Source organism: Oncorhynchus kisutch, linkage group LG20 (genome assembly GCF_002021735.2).
Source record: "Oncorhynchus kisutch isolate 150728-3 linkage group LG20, Okis_V2, whole genome shotgun sequence".
Classification (NCBI taxonomy): domain Eukaryota; kingdom Metazoa; phylum Chordata; class Actinopteri; order Salmoniformes; family Salmonidae; genus Oncorhynchus; species Oncorhynchus kisutch.
In genome coordinates this window covers 13,251,077-13,278,534 of record NC_034193.2, presented here as the reverse complement: position 1 = coordinate 13,278,534, position 27,458 = coordinate 13,251,077, and the positions used below count along the sequence as shown (strand labels likewise).

At 44.0% G+C, this 27,458-nt stretch overlaps 1 protein-coding gene across 2 annotated transcripts in view; it reads left to right on the top strand.

Annotated features, from left to right (window-relative positions):
• LOC109865353 (protein phosphatase 1B) overlaps window positions 1-26,997 on the top strand; it is a 29,039-nt gene extending 2,042 nt beyond the window's left edge. The window contains exons 2-8 of one of the 2 annotated variants that reach the window (XM_020453451.2): window positions 14,570-15,061; window positions 15,639-15,812; window positions 15,927-16,100; window positions 21,757-21,874; window positions 22,863-22,974; window positions 23,093-23,150; window positions 24,992-26,997. In XM_020453451.2, the coding sequence (XP_020309040.1) occupies window positions 14,579-15,061; window positions 15,639-15,812; window positions 15,927-16,100; window positions 21,757-21,874; window positions 22,863-22,974; window positions 23,093-23,150; window positions 24,992-25,015 (1,143 nt within the window). In that variant the 5' untranslated portion in view covers window positions 14,570-14,578 and the 3' untranslated portion in view covers window positions 25,016-26,997. Of the gene's footprint in view, window positions 1-14,566; window positions 15,062-15,638; window positions 15,813-15,926; window positions 16,101-21,756; window positions 21,875-22,862; window positions 22,975-23,092; window positions 23,151-24,991 lie in introns of both variants that reach the window. The other variant, XM_020453453.2, reaches the window with a different exon arrangement.
• The last annotated feature ends 461 nt before the right edge of the window (window positions 26,998-27,458 follow it).

Sequence of the window (27,458 nt, the reverse complement as noted above, 5' to 3'; positions counted from 1 at the left end):
AGCCACCCTTTGCCTTGATGACAGCTTTGCACAGTCTTGGAAATCTCTCAACCAGTCTTGAAGGAGTTCCCACATATGCTGAGCACTTGTTTCCTGCTTTCCCTTCACTCTGAGGTCCAAATCATCCCAAACCATCTCAATTGGGTTGAAGTCGAGTGATTGTGGAGGCCAGGTCATCTGATGCAGCACTCCATCACTCTCCTTCTTGGTCAAATATACCGTACACAGCCTGGAGGTTTGTTGGGTCATTGTCCTATAAATCACTGACAGTGTTACCAGCAAAGCACCATCACACCTTCTCCATGCTCCACGGTGGGAACCACATGTGGAGATCATTCGTTCACCTACTCTGTGTCTCACAAAGACACGGCGGTTGGACTCATCAGACGAAAGGACAGATTTCCAACAGTCTAATGTCCATTGCTTGTGTTTCTTGGCAAGTCCCTTCTTTTTACTGGTGTCCTTTAGTAGTGGTTTCTTTGCAGCGTTTTGACCATGAAGGCCTGATTCAAGCAGTCTATTCTGAACTGTTGATCTTGATGTGTCTGTTACTTGAACGTTGAAGCATTTATTTGGGCTGCAATCTGAGGTGCAAATAACTCTAATGAACTTATACTCTAATGAACTTATGCTCTGTAGCAGAGGTAACTCTGGGTCTTCCTTTCCCGTGGTGGTCCTCATGAGAGCCAGTTAACTCTAATGAACTTATCCTCTGTAGCAGAGGTACCTCTGGGTCTTCCTTTCCCGTGGTGGTCCTCATGAGAGCCAGTTTCATTATAGCAGTTGGAGAAACTGTAAAAATTCTAGGTATATTTCAGATTGACTGACCTTCATATCTGTTTGCTTATTTAAGCTGTCCTTGCCATAATATGGACTTGGTCTTTTACCAAATAGGGCTATCATCTGTATACCACACCGACCATGTCACAACACAACTGATTGACTCAAACACATTGAGGAAAGACATTTCACACATTTACTTTTAACAAGGCACACTTGTTTTTTGAAATGCATTCCAGGTGACTATCTCATGAAGCTGGTTGAGAGAATGCCAAAAGTGTGCAAAGTTGTCATCAAGGCAAAGGGTGGCTATTTGAAGAATCTGAAATATAAAATATATTTGTAAATTAGTTTTTGGCTACTACATGATTCCATATGTTATTTCATAGTTTTTATTTCCTCTCTTATTCTACCAAGTGTAAAAAAGAAAATCCCTTGAATGAGTAGGTGTGCCCATACTGCGTATACGTACAAAGGCGGACATATTGTGTTTAAAAAAAAATGTGTAATCATTATTTTCCACCATAATTTGCAAATAAATTCATAAAAAATCCTACAATGTGATTTCTGGATTTTTTTAAAGATTGTTTTTAGGTGGAAGAACTTGCACAATTGGTGGCTGACTAAACGCTTTTTTGCCCCACTGTAGCTGTGGATTGTTTAAAATCACAAGCTTGTAGACCTATGCCTATTTGGGAATTGTGTAATTTGGCCAGAGCATGTGTCAATAGGCCTTGCTGATTATTGAGTTGCAGCCATCAGTGGAAAACATCTGAAATATGTGTGAAGATGTGTCTTGAGTATAATTAAAAATTGAGACGAGGAGAGGGGTGTGGTGAAGATATAGGCGCGTTTCTCGCCAGAATGGCTCAGCTGTCTCCTGTCAATTATTGCACATTCATCGTTTCGTTGTGTGAATTGTTTGCCCTTTTGTTTATTATTTTGATCAATTCCACATTACATTTGTCACTGGTAGTAAACGTATGTAATGGGGAATTGATCAAAAAGAGCAGCTCAAGACATAGAAGGTAGACAGGCTGAGTTGAGATTAATTACATTTGAAAGGACCTGAATTTTTGTCGGCGTTGTGTATTGACCTAGTTGACAATGGAACGTTTTTGGCCTATAGGCTGAGTTTCATGCTCTCGTTTTAGCCGCCAATAGATCACGGTGTATCAATGTGTCCATATGGCAGAGGCTGGTGATCACGGTGTATCAATGTGTCCATATGGCAGAGGCTGGTGATCACGGTGTATCAATGTGTCCATATGGCAGAGGCGGGTGATCACGGTGTATCAATGTGTCCATATGGCAGAGGCTGGTGATCACGGTGTATCAATGTGTCCATATGGCAGAGGCGGGTGATCACGGTGTATTAACCACGTGACAATTATCTTGAAATAAGTTATTAATGAAATAACTGTTCCATGAAAATGTACATATAGAATATGATAACTGGCATGCAGATGAGTAGACATGGTAGGATAAATTGTAAGCTTCCCCAAACTTGGAACTCACACGCCGACTATGAAGTCCTTATAAAATAATTGCCTCCATGTTTCCATGGTCGTATTTGCCTATAGGCTAATTTGACGCAAGGTAAGACATGCCTCGTAACATGTATTAAAACATTCAGGTTTCAGATCATTAAGTAGGCTTTTGCAAAGTGATGGTGATGCGCCGAGAGCCTGTTGACAGCACTTGAATGGTGAATGGGAGGTGCGCTTCAATTAATTAGCCTTCCAGTTGAGAAATGAAAATCATGCAACACAGTTTTTAAACATGTTTGCATTTACAATTGTTGCTCAATAAATGGGCTTATAAAAGCAGGTTTTAGTCCAGCAGCCAATCAGCTGCAGGATAAATCCTGCGCAAAAGGGGGCTGTGTATGATGTGCGTGTGTTATAGTTGTATAAGTCATTTTTTATTTGACCTTTATTTAACTAGGCAAGTCAGTTAAGAACAAATTCTTATTTACAATGACGACCGAGGAACAGTGGGTTAACTTCCTTGTTCAGGGGCAGAACAACAGATTTTTACCTTGTCAGCTCGGTGATTTGTTCTAGCAACCTTTCGGTTACTGGTCTAATGCTCTAACCACCAGGCTACATGATGACTAATGAAAACACACACGGCAATTTAATTCCACTTATTATGCAAATAGACCGATAAGCACGACGGTCAAATGTATACTGAATAAAAATATAAATGCAACATGCAACAATTACATGGATTTTACAGAGTTACAGTTCATATAGGGAAATCAGTCATTAGGCCCAAATCTATGGATTCCACATGACTGGGAATACATTTATACATATGTTGGTCAAAAGGTTAAAAGGTGGGGCCATGGATCAGAAAACCAGTCAGTATCTGGTGTGACCATTTATGGTATCTCTGGGGCGGCAGGGTAGCCTAGTAGTTAGAGCGTTGGACTAGTAACCGAAAGGTTGCAAGTTCATATCCCCGAGCTGACACGGTACAAGTCTGTCGTTCTGCCCCAGAACAGGCAGTTAACCCACTGTTCCTAGGCCGTCATTGAAAATAAGAATTTGTTCTTAACTGACTTGCCTAGTTAAATAAAGGTAAAATAAAATTTGCCTCATGCAGCGCGACACATCTCCTTCGCATCGAGTTGATCAGACTAGATTTTGACCTGTGGAATGTTGTCCCACTCTTCAATGGCTGTGCGAAGTTGCATGATATTGGCGGGAACTGCGACACGCTGTCATACAAGTCCATCCAGAGCATCCCAAACATGCTCAATGGGTGGTATATCTGAGTAAGCAGGCCATTTTCACCTTCCAGGAATTGTGTACAAATCCTTGTGACATGGGGCTGTGCGTTATCATGCTGAAACATGAGGTGGCAGATGAATGGCACGATAATGAGCCTCGTGATCTTGTCACAGTATCTCTGCATTCAAAATGCCATAGATCAAATGTGTTGGTTGTCTGTAGGTTTTGCCTGCCCACCCCGGCCGCCACCATGGTTCACTCTGCTCACACCGTTGACATCAGCAAACCGCTCACCCACACGTCTGTCACTTCTCCAGCGTGCCAGTGAGCATTTTCCCACTGAACTCTGTTACGATGCCGAACTACAGTCTGGTGAGGACCCCGGTGAGACTGTTTCTGGAAGTTTGTGCAAAGATTCTTCAGTTTTGTAAACCCAGTTTCATCAGCTGTCTGAGTGGCTCGTCTCAGACCATCCCGCAGGTGTAGAATCCGGATGTGGAGGTCCCAGGCTGGCGTGGTTACACGTGGTCTGCGGTTGTGAGGCCGGTTGGACGTACTTCCAAATTCTCTAAAACGACATTAGAGGCGGCTTATGGTAGAGAAATTAACATTACAATCTCTGGCAACAACTCTCGTGGACATTCCTGCTGTCAGCAGGGTGTGTCAAGGGCATGGCCAATTGTGAGGCTGTTGACCCAAAAATGTACAGGCGCTCCTGTTGTCCACAGTGACATTTTGCTGTTTTAAAGCACATTTAGTGCAATTCGGTGATTGGGAGTCTCACAGGGCGGCGGCACACAATTGGCCCACCATCGTTAAGGTTTGGCCGGGCGAGGCCGTCATTATAAATAAGAATTTGTTCTTAACTGAGTTGCGTAGTTAAAGGTTAAATTATAACAAAATCAATGACAAAAATACTCACATGCATAATTTTAGAGTTTTAGATTCTCCCTTGTTTTAGTCTTTACGTTTTCACAATCTTTTTTTCTTCACCCCGAATAATGTTTTTTTTTACTGTTTGGACATAGGCGGCTCGAATAAACACTTAGGTGGTCCACCCAAGACTTTCTATGCAAAAAAATATATACTAAGATGGGAATTGTCATTCTAAAAAAATGTTTAAAAAAAATAAAGTCAGAATGGCACACATGCACATGGCGGACAGTGTGCTTTCCTTCGTCAAGTTGTCAACAGCGAAAGAGAAGTCTGATTTTCGCCCTGATAGACCTGATTCTGTTACAAAGGGGTTTTATGGTGGCTGCTCTACATTGCTGTTACATGTCTTTTGGAAACTGAGCTGTAATTGCTATTTGAAATGGGGAAAATAGCATACTGTCAGGGTAGCCTGGAGGGCTATATGCGCAGCGCACCTCTGGAAACACTATATTCAAAAGTTTGTTTTATAAGTAAAATTAAGAATCTCAAATGTCATGCCAATGTCAAGTATAATTACATTTAGACAAGGCTTTTTAGGCATACCATTTTTACCAAAATAGGCATAACATTTTTTTTTTTCAAACTTCGTATATCCTGATATTCCATTAACCATCCCTAGTGTGTAGGGTCTAGAACCAGGTTAGGCAGAGTTGATATTCCATTAACCATCCCTAGTGTGTAGGGTCTAGAACCAGGTTAGGCAGAGTTGATATTCCATTAACCATCCCTAGTGTGTAGGGTCTAGAACCAGGTTAGGCAGAGTTGATATTCCATTAACCATCCGTAGTGTGTAGGGTCTAGAACCAGGTTAGGCAGAGTTGATATTCCATTAACCATCCCTAGTGTGTAGGGTCTAGAACCAGGTTAGGCAGAGTTGATATTCCATTAACCATCCCTAGTGTGTAGGGTCTAGAACCAGGTTAGGCAGAGTTGATGAGATGGGGCCAGTTAGTATGGACTGGGTGAACAGCAGATGAGGTCCTAAAGGTGAGATGCTAACTCACACCCTGGCTGGTCTTGAGGCCAGAGGGGTCGGGTCTGGTCAGGGAAAGATGAGCACTGTCTGCAGAAGGTTGTCTGTGTGTGTGTACATTATATGCCATGAGATGGGTGTGTCTGGGTGTTGGCCAGAATGACTCAAACCCAGAATGTGGTTTGGTGGGTGGGTGTGTGTGTTGACTGGGTGATTTACGTGAGTGGAGCCTATAGACAAAAGCAGTGTATTGGAAGATTCTAAATGGATCTGTGAACAGTTTTAAAGTATATTTGTGTGTGACCACAGAGCTGAACTCAGAGTTCATTCCCTCTGCAGAGTCAGTGCCTCTTGGCAGCCATGTCAGGGATTTTTCAGGATCAAAATGGGGCTTAGGAGGTGGGCGTGATGGGGCCAGTGGGCTTGGCCAATGGCGCGGTCACCGACGGCACATTTTTGAGCCCCTCTTGGCCGCAGAGACCAAATGTTGCCGTTTTTTTAAAGCAAATTTCCTACAATTGTACATATTTTGCCATGGTTCATGCCATTTTCTTATGCTGAGTGACTCAAACGTAACAAAAATCAATGGGGCCTAAACAAAAATGTTTCCCCCCCTCATTTTGTTTTTATCTTGGCGCTTTAATCAACAACAAGTTATAGGTTCATTATCTTTCCTGCATGGTTTATATCTGGTTTTAGTCGTATTAAAGGTGGACTCGGCGATATGACGTAGATGCGCAAAGTAAACCGCATAGTGGGTACATTTCAGCAACAACTAAGAGAGTTTGAGTGCGAGGCTAAACTTCTCCACTGTCTTGGTCTCCTGGATCCCACATTGTAAGTGCGTGTGAAGCGAAGTATCGGCGCATGTGCACGGCTGTGTTTGACTGTGAGAGTGAAGTCTTGTATCTTGCTCATCGCAGTAGTTGCCGTGCAGCTTGTGTAACGTCCGCTGACTAACTTCACATTTCCACAGAAAATTGTTTTGCCACCCCTTTTGATCACTTTTCTAATGCAGAAAAAAGCCTCTGTGGGAAATCTGGTTTCGGTCTGAGGGTTGAATGGTCGAGTGTGTGTGCTTTCGTCCAAGTGAGGGGGTGTATGTCTCTCAATAACCGCTATGCCTATGGTGTGTGTGTGTGTGTGGCAGTCTATCTTCAATGACACAGGAGAATAAAGGGGGAGCTAAGAAAGGTGTTTCCCTGTCGTTTCAGGCTGGGCTATGCAACTACCTCTAACACAGTACACACACTGCTCCCATTTTGCGAGATTGTGTGGACTGAGGTAGCTGAATGAAGCCTAAACTGCACAGTGAGTTAGTTTTATTTTTAGAGAGTAGCATTGCTGCCTTACATGACAGACACTGACGGAGTGGGAAATCAACACCAGCCACCAGCAAAATGCTAGAATGTATGTTAAGAATGTCTATTCTTACTGGCCACATTGGTGGGTGGTCACACATTGGTGGGTGGTCACACAGCATTTGGGAGTGGTTGTATTATTTTTTTCCATAGTTCTGTGCGTATGTCAGTGCTGGAAGAGAGTCTCAACGCTACAGTGGTGAAAGCAGGGTGGGGTACTGCGTGGGTTCATACAATAGACAGAAAGATGGAGACCTTGCCTGCTGGAAAAGGGATAGAATACACTGTGATACATTTTTTTCGCATTACAAAACCATGTGCATGTGATTTCTTGGCTTGGACAAAATGTGAGTGGCTGGTGAAATGTGGCCTGTGAATGGTGGACTACAAAGCACACACAAAAAATGAGGAGGTAAAGGTGATTGAGTTATGGGGCTAGTGAATGGAGGGATGGGTAGGTAGTGGGAGGGGCTAGTGGGTGGATGGATGGAGGGGCTAGTGGATGGATGGAGGGGCTAGTGGGTGGATGGATGGAGGGGCTAGTGGGTGGATGGATGGAGGGGCTAGTGGATGGGTAGGTAGTGGGAGGGGCTAGTGGGTGGATAGGTAGTGGGAGGGGCTAGTGGGTGGATAGGTAGTGGGAGGGGCTAGTGGGTGGATGGATGGAGGGGCTAGTGGGTGGGTGGGTGGATGGAGGGGCTTGTGGGTGGGTGGGTGGATGGAGGGGCTAGTGGATGGGTGGGTAGTGGGAGGGGCTAGTGGATGGATGGAAGGGTTAGTGGGTGGGTGGATGGTCTAGTGGAGGGACGATGGATGGGGGGGTAGTGGGTGGGTGGATGGAGGTGCTAGTGGAGGGATGGAGGTGTTAGTGGGTGGGTCGATGGATGGAGGGTCTAGTGGAGGGGCTCGTGGGTGGGTGGATGGAGGGAGGGATGGGCTAGTGGAGGGAGGGGCTAGTGGTGGGGGAGATGGATGGAGTAGCTAGTTTTTGGGAGGGAGGGGCTAGTGGGTGGAGAGAGGGATGGAGTGACTAGTGGAGGGAGCAATGTACAGTTGAAGTCGGAAGTTTACGTATACTTAGGTTGGAGTCATTAACTTGTTTTTCAACCACTCCACAAATTTCTTGTTAACAAACTATGGTTTTGGAAAGTTGGTTAGGACATCTACTTTGTGTATGACAAGTCATTTTTCCAACAATTGTTTAGACAGATTATTTAACTTATAATTCACTGTATCACAATTCCAATGGGTCAGAAGTTTACATACAAAGTTGACTGTGCCTTTTAAACAGCTCGGAAAATTCCAGAAAATGATGTCATGGCTTTAGAAGCTTCTGATAGGCTAATTGACATAATTTGAGTCAATTGGAGGTGTACCTGTGGATGTATTTCAAGGCCTACCTTAACTCAGTGCCTCCTTTCTTGACATCATGGGAAAATCAAAAGAAATCAGCCAAGACCCCATAAAAAAAATTGTAGACCTCCACAAGTCTGGTTCATCCTTGGGAGCAATTTCCAAATGCCTGAAGGTACCACGTTCATCTGTACAAACAATAGTACGCAAGTATAAACACCAAGAGACCACGCAGATGTCATACCGCTCAGGAAGGAGATCTCCAAGAGATGAACTTACTTTGGTGCATGTAGTGCAAATCAATCCCAGAACAACAGCAAAGGACCTTGTGAAGATGCTGGAGGAAACCGGTACACAAGTATCTATATCCACATTAAAATGAGTCCTATATTGACATAACCTGAAAGGCCGCTCAGCAAGGAAGATGCCACTGCTCCAAAACCGCCATAAAAAAGCCAGACTACGGTTTGCAACTACACATGGGGACAGAGATTGTACATTTTGGAGAAATGTCCTCTGGCCTGATGAAGAAAAATATAACCTTATGGCCATAATGACCATCGTTATGTTTGGAGGAGAAAGGGGAGGCTTGCAAACTGAAGAACAGCATCCCAACCGTGAAGCACGAGGGTGGCAGCATCATGTTGTGGGGGTGCTTTGGTGAAGTAGGGACAGGTGCACTTCACAAAATAGATAGCATCATGAGGCAAGAAAATTGTGGATATATTGAAGCAACATCTCAAGACATCAGTCAGCAAGTTAAAGCTTGGTCGCAAATGGGTCTTCCAAATGGACAATGGCCCCAAGCATACTTACCAAAGTTGTGTCAAAATGGCTTAACTTTTTTAGGATAGGGGGCAGCATTTGGAATTTTGGATGAAAAGCGTGGCCTAAGTAAACTGCCTGCTACTCAGGCACAGAAGCTAGGATATGCATATATTTGGTAGATTTGGATAGAAAACACTGTTTCCAAAACTGTTAAAATAATGTCTGTGGGTTTAACGGAACTGATATGGCAGGTGAAAACCTGAGAGAAATCCATCCAGGAAGTGCCATTATTTTGAAATGGCTGTTTTTCCAATGAAAGCCTATCCACCATTTAAAGGGATAGGATCCAGATTTCATTTCCTATGGCTTCCACTAGTTGTGAACAGTCTTTAGACATTGTTTCAGGCTGTTATTCTGAAAAATTAGGGAGAATGACCACATTGAGGGAGTGGACCCTATGATGTCCCCAGAGCTCTTCGCTGCGCGACCGAGAGCGCGCCTTTCTTTTATATTTACAACGCTTTTGTCCGGTTGAAATATTGATTATTTAGGCTAAAAACAATGGAGGGGCCTGTGGAGGGAAGGGATGGATGGAGGGGCCTGTGGAGGGAAGGGATGGATGCAGGGGCCTGTGGAGGGAAGGGATGGATGCAGGGGCCTGTGGAGGGAAGGGATGGATGCAGGGGCCTGTGGAGGGAAGGGGTGGATGCAGGGGCCTGTGGAGGGAAGGGGTGGATGCAGGGGCCTGTGGAGGGAAGGGGTGGATGCAGGGGCCTGTGGAGGGAAGGGGTGGATGCAGGGGCCTGTGGAGGGAAGGGGTGGATGCAGGGGCCTGTGGAGGGAAGGGGTGGATGCAGGGGCCTGTGGAGGGAAGGGGTGGATGCAGGGGATGGATGGGCTAGTGGGTGGGTGGATGTATGGAGGGGCCAGTGGGTGGAGAGGGATGATGGAGGGGGTAGTAGAGGAATGTGTTCATGGATAACATTAGCAGTGGAGAGGAGGAAGACTGGATAGGAAGATGGAGGAGGAGGAAAGATATGATTAGAGCCTGCCAATTTATTTTTCCAAACAATGTTTTTGAGAAAATACAAAAATTAGGCAAGCAATGGGAATCTGTTTTATCTAATAGTGTACTATTTATTATTCAAGATTGGAAACGATTGAGAAGGAAAAATTCTGGGAGTAAAGAGTGAAGTGAGTGTGGAAAGGTAAAGAGAAGGGAAGGAAGACGAGTGAAGAAAAGAGGAGAATAAAAAGTTAAGAGTATGAAGAGCGACAAGGAGAGTGAAGAAGAGCAGACAGAGGTACAATGGCTCTTTCCAAGAAACAGAAATGGACTTTTTATGACATGAGAGAATTTCCATTTATACTCTCAGGTCAAGACGATAGTTGTTCACTGCACCCTTTGTAATTCCTCTTTCATTTGACAGCGGGGGGAAGAACGGCAGTGGTAGAACATCAACAGACCAAAAAGCATAAAGCCTCTGATTGGCCGTGTTGGTTTGCCCTCTGTCACCACATTCTGCAAGAAGGTAGAGCCTTCCCAAGAACAATATGATTTAGCTGTGCAGGAGGTTGTCTTTGTATACCACACTATGCTACACAATCATAGTTAATTAATGATCTATGGACTGCACAGCACAACTGACACGGAAGCTTTGAGTCAATGTTTACATGTGTTTGGACAAAATGTGACGCCATAGTGAGTAACGTGTTAGCAACATGGGCAGCTTCTTTGGCAAACACAGGACCTAGACCAGGTTAAATTTGTGTCCCTGTCCAGTCATGGATATGTAAAGCTGCTGCCAATAGTAGTCAGATATTGTAAGATATATGATGGCAGCACATCTGTGGAAACAAAACTGCTTGATTTTGTTGAATTGAAAGGAGAAACAGCAGAGGAAATGGCAGTTGACGTCCTGGTGGTCATCCAAAAATGTAACCTGGAAAACATTCTCTGCCGACAACACAAATACCGAGAATGTGCTGCAGCGGGACGTGATTGGCTGAGGTTGTCCTGCACACGTCATTCATAACACGGCCAGAACAGCTTTGGATATGATGTTGAGTACCTGCTCACAAAGATATTTTCATGTCAGAGTAGAAAGACTGAAGAGCTTTGGTGAGTTTGTTGGCCAGGAGTACCATAACATTTTAGGACACAGCAATGTTTGCTGGCTGTCCATGCTCCCTGCTCTAGAAAGAGTGCTGAAAATGTATGTGCTGTTGAAATCTTTTTTTAATTCTTAAGACAAATGTTCGCAGGACAACAGGGCAATGTTCGAAAAGCCACTGACTGAACATTGGCTGGCCTTTGTCCATGGAAACTTGACTGTATTCAGTGACATGATCAAGATGCTTGAAGGCCAGGATCGCTGTGCTGTGGAGTCCCCTGCAATTGTGAGAAACGTTGAGGCAAAATCGACTACAAGACGTGATGAGGACTTCTGAGAGAGCTAGAGGACAATGGAACCATGTCTAAAGAGAGCTTTCTCAAAACATCCCAATCATTCTTCACTACGGCTGTGAACTACTTGCAAGCATGGGGGAAAGCACAGAGATAATCTAAAAGATTTACATTGAGGTTGCCTTTTTAAAAGGAGACAATGTGAAGAGATCCAACCATCAATGTGTATGCATTGTTTGACAAGGTTACTAGCCTGCAAGAGTTCCTGAAGGGGAGTTCGATTGAAGAATGGAAAACATCTGAGAAACCGCGTAGTCAGAGATGGAGCACGGTGGTTACCCACTTCAAAGGGAATGACATCCCACACCCTAACTTGGCTAGATTAGCTTCAGTTGTCATGTGCTTACCTGGAAGTAATGTACCAGTCGGCAGATTGTTCTCCCAAATGAATGATATATGGACAGCAGCAAGAAATAGGTTCACTGTTCCTACCATCAAGGCCATGCTTATTGTGAAGACAAACTTCTACCTCCCCTGCCAAGGAGTTCATGGAGAGGCTGGCCAAAGACAGAGCAATCCTGAAGAAAATACATTCTTCTAAGAAATATACAGTTGAAGTCGGAAGTTTACATACATCATAGTGAAATACATTTAAACTCAGTTTTTCACAATTCCTGACATTTAATCCTTGTAAAAAATTCCCTGTCTTAAATCAGTTAGGAACACCACTTTATTTTAAGAATGAAATGTCAGAATAATAGTATAGAGTGATTTATTTCATCACATTCCCAGTGGGTCAGAAGTTTACATACACTCAATTAGTATTTGGTAGCATTGCCTTTTAAATTGTTTAGCTTGGATCAAACGTTTTGGGTAGCCTTCCACAAGCTTCCCACAATAAGATGGGGGAATTTTGGCCCATTCCCCTGACAGAACTGCTGTAACTTAGTCAGGTTTTGTTGGCCAGGTTTTGTATTCGATTTAGGTCAGGGCTTTGTGATGGCCACTCCAATACCTTGACTTTGTCCTTAAGCCATTTTGCCACAATTTTGGAAGAATGCTTGGTGTCATTGTCCATTTGGAAGACCCATTTGTGACCAAGCTTTAACTTGCTGATTGATGTCTTGATGTTGCTTCAATATATCCACATAATAATCCTCCCTCATGATGCCATCTATTTTGTGAAGCGTTTGGAAATTGCTCCCAAGGATGAACCAGACTTGAGGTCTACTATTTTTTTTTTCCCTGAGATTTTGGCTGATTTCTTTTGATTTTCCCATGATGTCAAGCAAAGGGGCACTGAGTTTGAAGGTTGGCCTTGAAATACATCCACAGGTACACCTTCAAATTGTCAATTAGCCTATCAGAAGCTTAGGCAAGCTGACATTGCTGACATTGCGAATATCCTATTTTGGGCATTTAACTCTGATTTAATTAGCTATGTATCTAATCTGGTTTCAGTATGAGAATGGACGAAGTCCCAAATTCCCACAAAATACTGCAAGAATTTGCGTGCTCATGGATACGGAGCCCCAGAAATATTAAATATGTTGACGGATTAGGAGCCACTCCCTTCAAAATATCACGCCCTCTTGCCATATGGATATGGCACATATCAGTATTGCAATTTTGATAAAAATTGGATTAATCGTGCAGCCCTATATTGACCCAATAGCAGCCTAACCAAAATTACTTTTCAGAGGGAAATCAATATTAACATTTTGAGACGCCGTAGCCAGTATGAACTTTGTCAAAATAATCTATGGTAATGACAGATTTCATGAGTTTCTACTTTTTTTTGCTTAGGACATTTTAGTCGTGCAATTTGACATCTAACGAAAATGTTTGGTGTGGTATTTCGCCATGAAAAAACGTGCATGAAAACGAGTAGTCTCTCGCTGAATGATAACACACTTTATTGAATAATCCTTACTGTCGACCAATCACCCACATAGGGGCGTATATTTAGCCTCAGAACTTCGGTTTGCCTCCAGAATATTTTTGGTGTGTCTGAACAATCAAAAATATCCCTCAAAGTCCAAAATGTCATAATATATCCACAAACTCCACCGAACTGTTTCGGCTGGGAAGCACGCGGACGCCTTAAGTCTCCCATTCGTCTCTTCTCTCTCTCTCACTGTGTACAAAAGAAGACATTACTTCTTATATGCGTATGTTGATCACAACAATAAAATAAGTCACAAATGAAAGGGAAAATGGTTTTTCGTCTGTAGCCCCATGAAATCAGCCTATTCACCTGCATTGTGAGTAGGCCTTGGCTACATCTTGATTTACGCAAAGTATCAATAGATTTTACTGTTCAAATAAATGATTACTGTTAAGAACAAAGTCAAATTGATTGTATAAACCACACAGGTCAGGTCATTATCGCCACAGGACAACGCAGACGGAATCATGGATTTCGGACATTAAAACGGAATTCAACCATATTTTTTTTATTGAACTTATTAGTAGTATATCAACTAAATGCATTAATTAGCCCAAGGTAATCATAATGCATCAGTGATTTGTATTTTCATGTAACTTTCTGAAATGGGGTATTCATGTGCCGTCTGTGTGTTTAGCCGTTAGCAATGATGCTAATGAAAACAGTCTTCTGGTAGACTGAAAGGATTTCCCATAAACCTTCTCAATTAGATGTTAACTGCAAAGTAGCCTATGACTACCTGGCAGAATGATATATTATTTGTATCAATCCAGTGGCCATTTGTTTTGCAAACTCTGCAATATGAGCACTACCGAAACATCGCTAACCAAACTACTGTCTCTGGCTGGTGCACAGTTGAATTAAAGGGTAACTACACCCAAAATTCCCAGACCTCAAAAGTGGTCTCTGGGTGTGTTTTAAGCTTTGTTGCGGATTTAGAACATCCAATTTGGTTGTTTTTATAATAAGTGAAAAACTGGGGAAACATCATTCTTGAGGGGGGAAGAATGGACTCGGGAAGAGAATAAAATAGATTTGATAGGACCTTAATTATAAATGGTTGTGTCCAAACCTTGTGCTGGGGCAGTCAACTGGAAAAAGTTGGTGGAAATGGTAGCGCCGGTGGAAATGGTGGCGCCGGTGGAAATGGTGGCCCCGGTAGCGCCAGTGGAAATGGTAGCACCGGTGGGAAAAGTTAGTCTAAAACCTGTACCTCATGAACATAAAAGAAGTGTCTAGACTTCCAAAAGGTAACATATTAACGTATGACTATGTCAATGTTGATTATGTACTGTCTGTCAGCAGTGTGTAGGTATGGGGGCGTTCCTGGACAAGCCTAAGACCGAGAAGCACACGGCCCATGGCCAGGGCAACGGGCTGCACTATGGCCTGAGTAGCATGCAGGGCTGGCGGGTGGAGATGGAGGATGCCCACACTGCCATGGTGGGCCTTCCCCAGGGCCTCAACGACTGGTCCTTCTTCGCCGTCTATGACGGGCACGCCGGCTCCCGCGTCGCCAACTACTGCTCTGCCCACCTGCTGGAGCACATCCTGTTAGGGGGGGCAGAGTTCACCCCGGGTATGGGCTCAGTGGAGGGCGTGAAAGATGGGATCCGCGCCGGCTTCCTGAGGATCGACGAGTACATGCGCAACTTCTCGGACCTGCGGCATGGGTTGGATCGCAGCGGCTCCACGGCAGTGGGTGTGCTGCTAAGCCCCTCCCACCTCTACTTCATAAACTGTGGCGACTCCCGGGCCGTGCTGAGCCGAGAAGGGCGAGTTGGATTCTCCACACAGGTACAATACTACGCACTAGACCAGGACTCTCCAACCCTATTCCTGGATAGCAACCGTCCTGTAGGTTATCACTCGAACTTTAATCTAGAGCACCTGACTCTAATAGTTAGCTGGTTGATGTGCCTAACCAGGTTAGTTACAACTGGGGTTGGAGTGAACCTACAGGAGAGTAGCTCTCCAGAAACAGGGTTGGAGAATCCTGCACTAGATATATAATGGTCCAATACTATACAATATATCTATGCATACTGGGATCCATGCATATATCTATGCATACTGGGATCCATGCATATATACATACATACTGGGATACATACATACATACATACATACTGGGATACACACACTCAAAGGGAGAGTGGGTGGAAGGAGGGATTTTCTACACGGTTTTAATACTAAGGGTGAGTAAGGGGAGAGGGTGGGATTGATGAAGAGACTGAGCGATAGTAACATTAATCATGTATTTTTAGGGGATCTGTTTGAGCTAGGTGAGATGCAGAATCTCTAATCTTGATCATGTAATGAGTAGTTATTTGGGATGCACATATGACCCCCCCCCCCCCCCCCCCCCCTTTAGGACCACAAGCCGTGTAACCCCAGAGAGAAGGAGCGTATCCAGAACGCAGGGGGGTCAGTGATGATCCAGCGGGTGAATGGTTCCCTGGCCGTGTCCAGAGCACTGGGGGACTATGACTACAAGTGTGTGGATGGGAAGGGTCCCACAGAACAGCTGGTCAGCCCAGAGCCAGAGGTGTGTTTTTTAAAAGCCTTTATTACTGTAGCATGTTGATTGGAACAGCTTATAGTTCTTTGTCCTTGTTGAGGTGTGTGATCTCTCAGGCTGAGGTGTGTGTTCCTCCCCCAGGTGTGTGTGTTGGAGCGTGCTGCCGAGGGGGATGAGTTTGTGGTGCTGGCGTGCGATGGGATCTGGGATGTGATGTCTAACGAGGAGCTGTGCGAGTTCGTCAGGTCCCGGCTACAGGTGTTTGACGACCTGGAGAGAGTCTGCAACGCTGTGGTGGACACCTGCCTGCACAAGGTACACATCACACAATGTTTCTGCCACTGTTTCTTATGACCGAAAAGAGCATCTGGATATCAGAACAGCGATTACTCATCTCGAACTGGACAGTTTTTCTTTAGTGAGTCAGACGCAAAGGATTTACTACTGCAGCTGGACCAGGCCCAAATCCCTGTCATTCGCATGAAGAGATAGCACTGATGCAGATCCGGGTACCTTGTGAGAATTTGTTGGCGAGTGGGTAACCCGCCTCTTCCATCATATAGGCCAACATGCAATCATTGGAGAATAAACTGGATGAGCTCCGTTCGAGATTATCCAACCAAAATTGTAATCTCTTATATTTCACAGAGTCGTGGCTGAACGACGACATGGAAAATATAGAGTTGGCTGGGTTTTCCGTGCATTGGCAAGACAGGCTAGCTACCTCTGGTAAAATGAGAGGTGGTAGTTTGTGTCCATTTGTCAATAACAGCTGGTGCTGGAAATCTCATATTTTAGGTTTTGCTTGCCTGAGGTAGAGTACCTCATGATAAGCTGTAGACTACACTATTTACCAGGAGAGGTTATCTATATTTTTCGTGGCTGTCTATTTACCACCACAAAGCGATGCTGGCACGAAGACCGCACCTAACGAGCTGTGTTAGGCCATAAGCAAACAAGAAAATGCTCATCCAGAGGCGGCGCTCCTTGTGGCCGGGGACTTTAATGCGGGAAAACTTCAATCTGTTTTACCTAATTTCTGCCAGCATGTAACATGTGCAACTACAGGATAAAAAATTCTGTAGACCACCTTTACTCCACACACAGAGATGCATACAAAGCTCTCCCTCGCCCTCCATTTGGCAAATGACCGTAAGTCTATCCTCCTGCTTACAAACAAAACACTGAATCAGGAAATACCAGTGACTCGCTCAATACAAAAGTGGTCAGATGACGCGGATGCTAAGCTACAGGACTGTCTTGCTAGCATAGACTGGAATATTTACTTTACCTTTATTTAACTAGACAAGTCCGTTAAAACCTCTTGGAACTACCCATCCTGGATCCAGGAGAATTGTCATCAACTACACTAAATAGCATAGCGCAACGGTCAAAAAGTATTTGAAAATATTCATATTCATGAAATCACAAGTGAAATATAGTGAAACACAGCTTAGCCTTTTGTTAATCACCCTGTCATCTCAGATTTTGAAATGATGCTTTACAGCCAAAGCAAGACAGGCTATCGATAAACTTACACAAACGCTTATCGATAGCATTATGTCCAGCTAGCAGCAGGAAGCTTGGTCACAAATCGGAAAAGCAATCAAATGAACCCTTTTACCTTTGATCTTCGGATGTTTTCACTGACGAGACTCCCAGTTAGACAGCAAATGTTCCTTTTGTTCCATAAAGATTATTTTTATACCCAAAATACCTCCTTTTGTTGGTCACGTTATGTTGAGAAATCCACCGGAAATAGCGGTCACGACAACGGTGAAAAAAAATCTAAATTATGTCCATAATATCGACAAACATGGCAAATGTTTTTTATAATCAATCCTCAAGGTGTTTTTCAACTATCTATTCGATAATATATCAACCGGGACGATTGGCTTTTCAGTAGGAGTGAGATGAAAAATGACTACCTCTGTCTTTTATGCAAGAATCACTCTGAGAGCCCTCAGCTGGCCACTGACGCAATGTAGTCGTTTACGCTCATTCTTCAAAATAAAGGCCTGAAACTAAAGGCTGTACACCTGTAGACACCTGTAGACACCTAAAGGCTGTAGAATCTGGTTGATATCCCTTTTAATGGGCAATAGGGATGCATAGAAACACAGGGGTTTCAAAATAAGTCACTTCCTGATTGGATTTTTCTCAGGATTTCGCCTGCAATATCAGTTATACTCACAGACAATATTTTTACAGTTTGGATACTTTAGAGTGTTTTCTATCCTAAGCTGTCAATGATATGCATATTCTATTATCTGGTCCTGAGAAATAGGTTGTTTACTTTGGGAACGTTATTTTTCCAAAAATTAAAATAGTGCCCCCTAGTTTCAAGAGGTTAATGCAACCGCTGTGTCAGATTTCATTTTTTTTTTTCGGAAAAAGCAAACCATGCAATCTGAGACGGTGCACAGAAATATAATAAAAATAATCGCCATTGGAGTCAACATTAACCAGAAATTACATGATAAATATTCCCTTTGATGATCTTCGTCAGAATGGAATCCCAGGTCCACAATAAATGCTTGATTTGTTCGATAATGTCTGTTATTTATGTCCAATTAGCTACCTTTGTTAGCGCGCTTGGTACACCTATCCAAACGCTGGTGCTGGTCGACCATTTCTTCTGACAAAATCTTCAAAAAGTTATATTACAGGTCGAAACATTTCAAACTAAGTACAGAATCAATCATTAGGATGTTTTTATCATAAATCTTCAATAAAGTTCCAACCGGAGAATTCCTTTGTGTCTTGAGGAGTATTCCCCTCTTATTCAGTCCCACAACACAGTAGATACCTCATTCAAGTTTCTATAGACAGCTGACATCTAGTGGAAGCCCTAGGAAGTGAATCTGCATTCATATTGAAAATATACCAACCTCAGGTTTCGCACTTCCTGTTTGGATTTCTTCAGGTTTTTGCCTGCCATATGAGTTATGTTGTACTCACAGACATCATTCACACAGTTTTAGATACTTCTGAGTATTTTCTATCCATTACTAATTATAATATGCATATATTAGCAACTGAGACTGAGGAGCAGGCTGTTTACTCTGGGCACCTTTCATCCAAGCTACTCAATAGTGCCCCTGCAGCCATAAGACATTAATGCAACCGCTGTGTCAGATTAAAAACAAATAAAAATAAAAACTTTACCGAAAAAGCAAACCATGCAATAATCTGAGTACGGCGCTCAGAGTCCAACCCAGCCAAAGAAATATCCGCCATGTTGTGTAGTCAACATTAGTCAGAAATAACATGATAAATATTCACTTACCTTTTGATCTTCATCAGAATGCACTCCCAGGAATCCCAGTTCCATAATAAATGTTTGAGTTGTTCGATAATGTCCAAATAGCTACTTTTGTTATGCTTGTTTTGTAACCAAATCCAAAATCACGAAGCGCGTTCACTAGGAGCAGACAATGTCAAAAAGTTCCATTACAGTCCGTAGAAACATGTCAAACGATGTATAGAATCGATCTTTAGGATGTTTTTAACATAAATCTTCAATAATGTTCCAACCGGATAATTATTTTGTCTGTAGAAAAGCAATCGAACGCGAGCTAACTCTCATGACCACGCGTCACTAGCCTGTGGCACTCTGCCAGACCACTAACTCAAACAGCCCTTATGAGCCCCTCCTTTACAGTAGAAGCCTCAAACAAGTTTCTAAAGACTGTTGACATCTACTGGAAGCCTTAGGAAGTGCAACATGACCAATATCCCACTATCTTCAATAGGGGCTGAGTTGAAAAACTACATACCTCAGATTTCCCACTTCCTGGTTGGATTCTTTTCAGGTTTTTGCTTGCCATATGACTTCTGTTATACTCAGACATCATTCAAACAGATTTAGAAACTTCAGTGTTTTCTATCGAAATATACTAATTATATGTATATTCTAGCTTTAATGGCTGAGTCGCAGGAGGTTTACTCTGGGCACCTTATTCATCCAAACTACTTAATACTGCCCCCCAGTCACCAGGAAGTTGACAGCTTCTACCCCAAGCCATAAGACTTCTTAACAGTTAATCAAATACCTTCGTTTCTTTTGCGCTACTGCTACTGTTTATTATCAATGCGTATTCACTTCTACCTACATCTACAGTTGAAGTCGGAAGTTTACATACACCTTAGCCAAATACATTTAAACTCAGTTTTTCACAATTCCTGACATTTAACCCTAGTACATTATTACTATCTTAGGTCAGTTAGGATCACAACTTGTGAAAGTTGTGAAATAATTATAGAATAACAGTAGATTTATTTCAGCTTTTATTTCTTTCATAACATTCCCAGTGGGTCAGAAGTTTACACACATTTGGTAGCATTGCTGTATTTGTTTTTCCACTTGGGTCAATCGTTTCGGGTAGCCTTCCACAAGCTTCCCACAATAGGTTGGGTGAATTTTGGCCCATTCCTCCTGACAGAGCTGGTGTAACGGAGTCAGGTTTGTATGCCTCCTTGCTCACACACACTTTTTCAGTCCTGCCCACAAATGTTCTATAGGATTGAGGTCAGGGCTTTGTGATGGCCACTCCAATACCTTGACTTAGTTGTCCTGAAGCCATTTTGCCACAACTTTGGAAGTATGCTTGGGGTCATTGTCCATTTGGAAGACCCATTTGCGACCAAGCTTCAACTTGCTGACTAATGACTTGAGATGTTGCTTCAATATATCCACACAAGTTTCCTGCCTCATGATGCCATCTATTTTGTGAAGTGCACCAGTCCCTTCTGCAGCAAAGCACCCCCACAACATGATGCTGCCACCCCTGTGCTTCACATTTGGGATGGTGTTCTTCGGCTTGCAAGCCTCCCCCTTTTTCCTCCAAACATAACGATGGTCATTATGGCCAAAAAGCTATATTTTTTGTTTCATCTGACCAGAGGACATTTCTCCAAAAAGTACAATCTTTGTCCCCATGTGCAGTTGCAAACCGTGGTCCGGCTTTTTATGGTGGTTTTGGAGAAGTGGCTTCTTCCTTGCTGAGCGGCCTTTCAGGTTATGTCGGTATAGGACTTGTTTTACTGTGGATATAGATCCCTTTGTACCTGTTTCCTCCAGCATCTTCACAAGGTCCTTTGCTGTTGTTCTGGGATTGATTTGCACTTTTCACACAAGTACGTTCATCTGTAGGAGACAGAAAGCGTCTCCTTCCTGAGCGCTATGATGGCTGCGTGGTCCCTTGGTGTTTATACTTGCTTACTGTAGTTTGTACAGATGAACTTGGCACCATCAGGCGTTTGGAAATTGCTCCCAAGGATGAACCAGACTTGTGGAGGTCTACAATGAGGTCTTGGCTGATATCTTTTGATTTTCCCAATGATGTCAAGCAAAGAACCACTGAGTTTGAAAGTAGGTCTTGAAATGCATCCACAGGTACACCTCCAATAGGCTAATTGACATCATTTGAGCCAATCAGAAGCTTCTAAAGCCATGACATTTTCTGTAATTTTCCAATCTGTGTAAAGGCACAGTCAACATAGTGTATGTAATCTTCTGACCCACTGGAATTGTGATGCAGTGAAATAATCTGTCTGTAAACAATTGTTGGAAAAATTATTTGTGTCACGTAGATCTCAAACGTGTAGATGTCCTAACAGACTTTCCAAAACTATAGTTTGTTAATAAGAAATGTGTGGAGTGGTTGAAAAACAAGGTGTAATGACTCTAACCTAAGTGTATGTAAACTTCCGACTTTGATTGTACATATTACCTGATTTAGCTAGACTAACCAGTACGTACCCCCGCACGTTGACTCAGTACCCCCTGTATATAGCCTTGTTATTTTATTCCTACTTTTTTACTTCGTAAATATTTTCTAAATTCTTATTTTTCTTTTCTGCATGGTTGGTTAAGGGCTTGTAAGTAAGCGTTTCACAGTACGATCAGCACGTGACCTATAAGATTTTATTTGACGTTCCAACCCTCTGTCTCTGTGTGTGTGTCCAGGGCAGTAGGGATAACATGAGTGTGGTGTTGGTGACTTTACCGGGAGCTCCCAAGGTGTCTGAACAAGCGCTGAAGAAAGAGGAGGAACTGGACAAATACCTGGAGACTCGTGTAGAGGGTGAGACCACGCACATCCTCTCTGAGAGCTTGGACACAATGCACCGAAGAACAGCTAAAAGCAGAGTGGCCGCCCTGTCGCTGCAGTGTGTTTTAGCGAGCCGCCCTATCGCCAGCTGTCTCTGCAGTGTGTTTTAGCCAGCCGCCCTATCGCAAATTGTTGGGGTCCAATCAGAGTTTAGTTATTAAACCTGCGGATAAAGGATCACAGATTGTAATCATGGACAGAGTACAGTATTTGTTGGATAGCGAGCCGCCCTATCGCTAGCTGTCGCTGCAATGTGTTTTAGCCAGCCGCCCTATCGCTAGCTGTCGCTGCAGTGTGTTTTAGCGAGCCGCCCTATCGCTAGCTGTCGCTGCAGTGTTTTAGCCAGCTGACCTATCGCTAGCTGTCGCTGCAGTGTGTTTTAGCCAGCTGACCTATCGCTAGCTGTCTCTGCAGTCTGTTTTAGCCAGCCGCCCTATCGCTAGCTGTCTCTGCAGTGTGTTTTAGCCAGCCGCCCTATCGCTAGCTGTCTCTGCAGTGTGTTTTAGCGAGCCGCCCTATCGCCAGCTGTCTCTGCAGTGTGTTTTAGCCAGCCGCCCTATCGCAAATCGTTGGGGTCCAATCAGAGTTTAGTTATTAAACCTGCGGATAAAGGATCACAGATTGTAATCATGGACAGAGTACAGTATTTGTTGGATAGCGAGCCGCCCTATCGCTAGCTGTTGCTGCAGTGTGTTTTAGCCAGCCGCCCTATCGCTAGCTGTCGCGTGTTTTAGCGAGCCGCCCTATCGCTAGCTGTCGCTGCAGTGTTTTAGCCAGCTGACCTATCGCTAGCTGTCGCTGCAGTGTTTTAGCCAGCCGCCCTATCGCTAGCTGTCGCTGCAGTGTGTTTTAGCCAGCCACGAGCAATGGCTGTTTGCGCTGTTTCAACATGTAGAATCTGTTCAAAGGTACCCAGCCGTCCATCTTTCTGTTTCCACTTTAACCCTGTGTCTGTCCATAGACTTGTTGGGTGGCTGTGGAGAAGAGGGGGTTCCTGACCTTGTGTCTGTTCTGAGGTACATCGCCTCTGAGAACATCCCCAACCTACCTCCTGGAGGAGGCCTGGCCAGCAAGTAAATACTATGAACACACACTCACACTGAAGAAATGTACTTCATTGTCCATTTTCTTTTCAGATCAATCTTCACTCATGCACACAAACTATAATGTATAATCTCTGTGTGTATTCAGGCGCAGTGTGATCGAGGCGGTGTACAGCAGGCTGAACCCACACAGAGAAGAGGAAGCGGTGAGTAACTCTCCTTTGACCGCTGACCTCCCACTTCCACAATGATCCACTCCAGCCCAGTCACAACAGCGCCACCCTCTGGGCCGGGGTGTGAATGGGCTTCGAGGACCTTCGATTACCAAGCGTGATCAAAATGGAGTATTTGATCCAGAGTCGAGACGTTGTTTCACATGACATGAAAACTGCTCCCTGATGTTCCTGCCATGTCCCAACCTTTTAGAAAATCCCACTAAAGTCCAGGACGTCTTAGGAACAGGAACTAGCTATATGGCGTAGTCTAGACTGTCTTTACTGTGTCTGTGTTTTGGGAATTGGGACTCGTAGTGGGGGATTGGAAGGCACTGGTGGCTTCTCCTCTCCTCACTGGACAAAGATGATGTCACTACGGGTAGCTGGCCACAGGGGTAGGGCTTGTATGGTGTGAGAAGCGTTTGTGTGCGTGCGTAAGTGTGCGTCATTTCCACCTGCACCACCAGGGGCAGTATCGCTCAGTGCTGGAGTAAAGCTCTCGCTGTCTACCGTCCGCCTGGGGAAAATACAGCCCACACGTGAGGAATCCTCCTCCTTTACTGCAGATGACCTCCCTGACTCCCCCTCTCTCTCCCCCACCTCGCCGTCGTCGAGACGCCAGAACGCCCCCACCCCGACGCAGAGAGGACCAAAGACATGGCCCCTCCAGCAGCTCTGGCAGACATCGACCAACCAGATCCTCCGGCGGCTCCGAAAAAGTTTGTCCAACCAGGCCCCCTCCCCCCGTCCACACTCTCAGACACCATAAGGGGACAGATGGAAAGATGAGTGGTCTAAGTCTAGGGGCCGATCATGTATGGACCTCTACCCGACTGAGTGAGAGGAGTTCTCTCCTCTACTGGACTGGCGTTATAAAAGCACAAGTTCCCATAAACCACCTGTCTGTGTCTGTCTTGCCTGCCTGTCCGGTCGGCCATGCGTGAGAGAGAGTCTGTGCGTGCCAGTGTGTGTGTTTGCTAGAATGTGTGTTGAGGTGTGTGTGTGTCCACTTCAGTACTTTAAGGTCCTGTTCTACTTCAAAATTCAGGAAAAATACAAAGTTTAAAATACAGATGTTTTTTTGAAATACTTGCTTTTCAAAAGCTTTGTCCCCTATCATTGTTCTAAATACTGAGTTGTCCTCATATACTAAGTGCCATATTCTGAGATAAATACAAAGCACAAAATGATGGTTTGTGTGTGTGCACGTTTTACTATACGTCCGAGTACCAGAAGTCCTCACAACAATAGTAAACCAACTAAAATCGAGAGAACTGAGGACATTTTGCCGGTTCTCACTTGTAAAAAGGCTATGGGGGTGTGCTGAATCTGTTCCATACAGCGATTTGTGAACAAATAAAATAAGTGATTTGATTTAATAATCATACTAAGATCTGTATCTGTATCTGATTTGGTTTGTCTCTTGTCTGTCAGATTTGGTCGGTGTTTGACAGTCTTTCTGTTCTGGTATAGAAACACCTTTTCCCTGTAAACATTCCATTGTGGGTTTGAAATGGCTCTTCACGTGCTGAATAGTGTACAGTGAATTCCTATTACATAGGCATCCTAGCATACTCAGTACAAATGTTATATTCCTGACACAAATCCTATTAAATGGGATGTAGCCTAGTATAAGAATTGACACAGCCGGCCTTTCAGTAGGCCACCGTCAGATTCCAAGATGGACTCATCCCACATATCGACCTCTCACATTCTTAGCTTGGGATCCACACACACTTCTCAACATCAGTACGTAAATAACATCAGATTTATATTGTATTTCCTATGCCACCCAATAAACACCTTCTCTCTGTCCTCTCTCTTTCTCTCAGTGTGATCTGGAGGACCACTGGTAGTCGTGGTAATGGCGACCCCCGGTCTCCTCCTGTGATTGGTCTAGCCACCTAGAGGGGGAGTTGCCTCCTCCACACGCCCAGTGGACGACGTGCATGTGTGTGAGGACGAACCCACACACACACGCTCTGCTGTTACCTGGGAGGAGTGTGTTTTTGGAGGTGTTGCGCTTTTAAGGACTGATGAAACGTCAGGATGGTAGAAGATGATTTTTACCTTCCAGGTTTTCTGGTGTTTTATTTTATTTTTTTGATGTTGTTGACATTGATCACCCGACTACACACGGACATGAGGACCTGAGGTGTATTTGTTTGTGTGTGTGAAAGAAAGCTTTGAGTTGGGGGACCAGGAACCAGACTGGTTCAATCTGGCTCTTGTCTTGGACCCGAACACACACACACACATCCTTCAACCTTACACACCACACCCTGCACATGCATGTACCACCTACACACACACACACACACACACACACACACACACACACACACACACACACTCAGAGGAAGGTCCACGTGCTACATATTGATGGTTATCCAACCCCTCACGACCCCCTCTGCAAAACTCCACCACTACTGGACAGTTATTGGTTAAAACTGATCCCACCTGACTGCCTCTGATTGGCTCCTGCTGATGGATGGAGATTTGTGATGTTTTTTTCCTCTTGTTTGCTGTCAGATAAAGGAAGGAGGAGAAAGTGGAGTGCTGAATCCCAAACCAGTTCCTTCCCCCTCGGCCCTAGATTTGCACGTTCGTGCCAGCCATGTGCACACGTTTCCCAAAGCTGAGGGAGTGAAAATATTGTGTGATTAGGGGCTAATTCGACCCTCTGTTACACCTTGATACTTCACAGAAAACTAGTACCGACATCCAACGCGACATGTTTTGGAGTTTGTGTCATTTCATTATTAGGCACGCATTTTCACAATTTGTCACACACATTTGTTGTTCTGACGTAATGTATTATAATTCCTTCCAAATGAAATGTTCAATTTACTACGATTTACACTATATATTGAAACAATGGGACATTTCTCAATTAGGATTTCATGCACATGTAATTTATGAACGTGAATTGCATCATGCAAGTCATGTGTGTCCCAAAGTTGGGGTTCATTGATCACTTCGTTGTGCTGAAAATCAGCCTCTGTTTTGTCAGCAAGTGTGACAATGGAGGGACCTCAGTGAGTTGGTAGACGCAAGGGACTGGTTTGGGATTCAGCAGAGGACTTTAAGTCTCTCTTCTCTCGGGTGGGAATGGGCTCACAATGGTGGATTCTGAGGGGGTGGGTTTTGTGTGAAGATCTCATCCTGTGTGATGTCACTGGCTGGACTGAGGGAGGGAGGGAGTAGGGCTTAGGGTGTCACTGTTGGACCTTCTGTGTCTAAATCAGACCTCTCCTAGATCCCGCTCTCTCACCACCTCCCAGCCCTGCCCCCTGATCGAAGCAGGATCAATGGTTAACCTAGTCACTTTGATCAACAGTCACACGTAGCCGTTTTATTTGACAAATTATTACAAAAGCTGAAGTTTAATTCAAATGTCGCTTTTTTTAAACTAGGAAATATGGATTTTGAGAATATTTAGGAACTTTACCTAAACATTTGATCCTGCTTTGTGACGACATACCCTCTGGTAGACTCAGTTGGCCCCCAGGCTTCTAGTTTTAAAGGTGCACCCCGCAATGTGACATAACCATACACTGCAGGGCAACTTCCTGGTTACACAATTCAAATCTGCCAAAACTGACACTTAATAATCTGTTGCTGTTTTCTTTAAAGCAGAGTGCTGCCCTCACTGTATGACGAAGTCAGGCTGTGGCATGTACCTTTTAACCCAGGTAGAGTCCCCAGTGTTTACCCTGTGTTCCTGGTTCGGACTACATCGGTAATGTTTTGTTTTTGCTGTTTGGTTGCACTCACATTTGATTACAGAAAGCGTCTATATATGAAATAAAATACCTGCCAAGGACCAGTGGCCACAGTCTCTGGGTAGTGTGTATGCCTTACCCTATTTATGTGCGTTCCAATTTTCACTTATTTTTCTGGAAGTGGACACTCATGCCTCCTCATGGAGGGACAATGAATGGAGTGTACACTTCAGGGAGAATCAAACTGCAGACACCCCCCACCCCCCCCAATACCCTCTGTTTCTCAATCATCATTTCACCATAATCTCCAATTGAAATCACATCTTTAAGGTGTTCTTAATCTGATCTGGATTAGGGGATTATGGGCCGTTTGTGTGTTTTGTGGGGGGGTGAGTATAATTTGGTGATGGGTTACTCTATCTCCCGGGGTCAGAGGATCTTCAGTTATAAATATTGTATTTTTTATTTATCCGTTACTCATGGGAACACACACCAGCTCCTCTCCTAGGGCAGAGGTGTGACTGGACATTGTCCTGCGATTCGTTTTGTGAACGGTTCTGCATATAGATAGTAA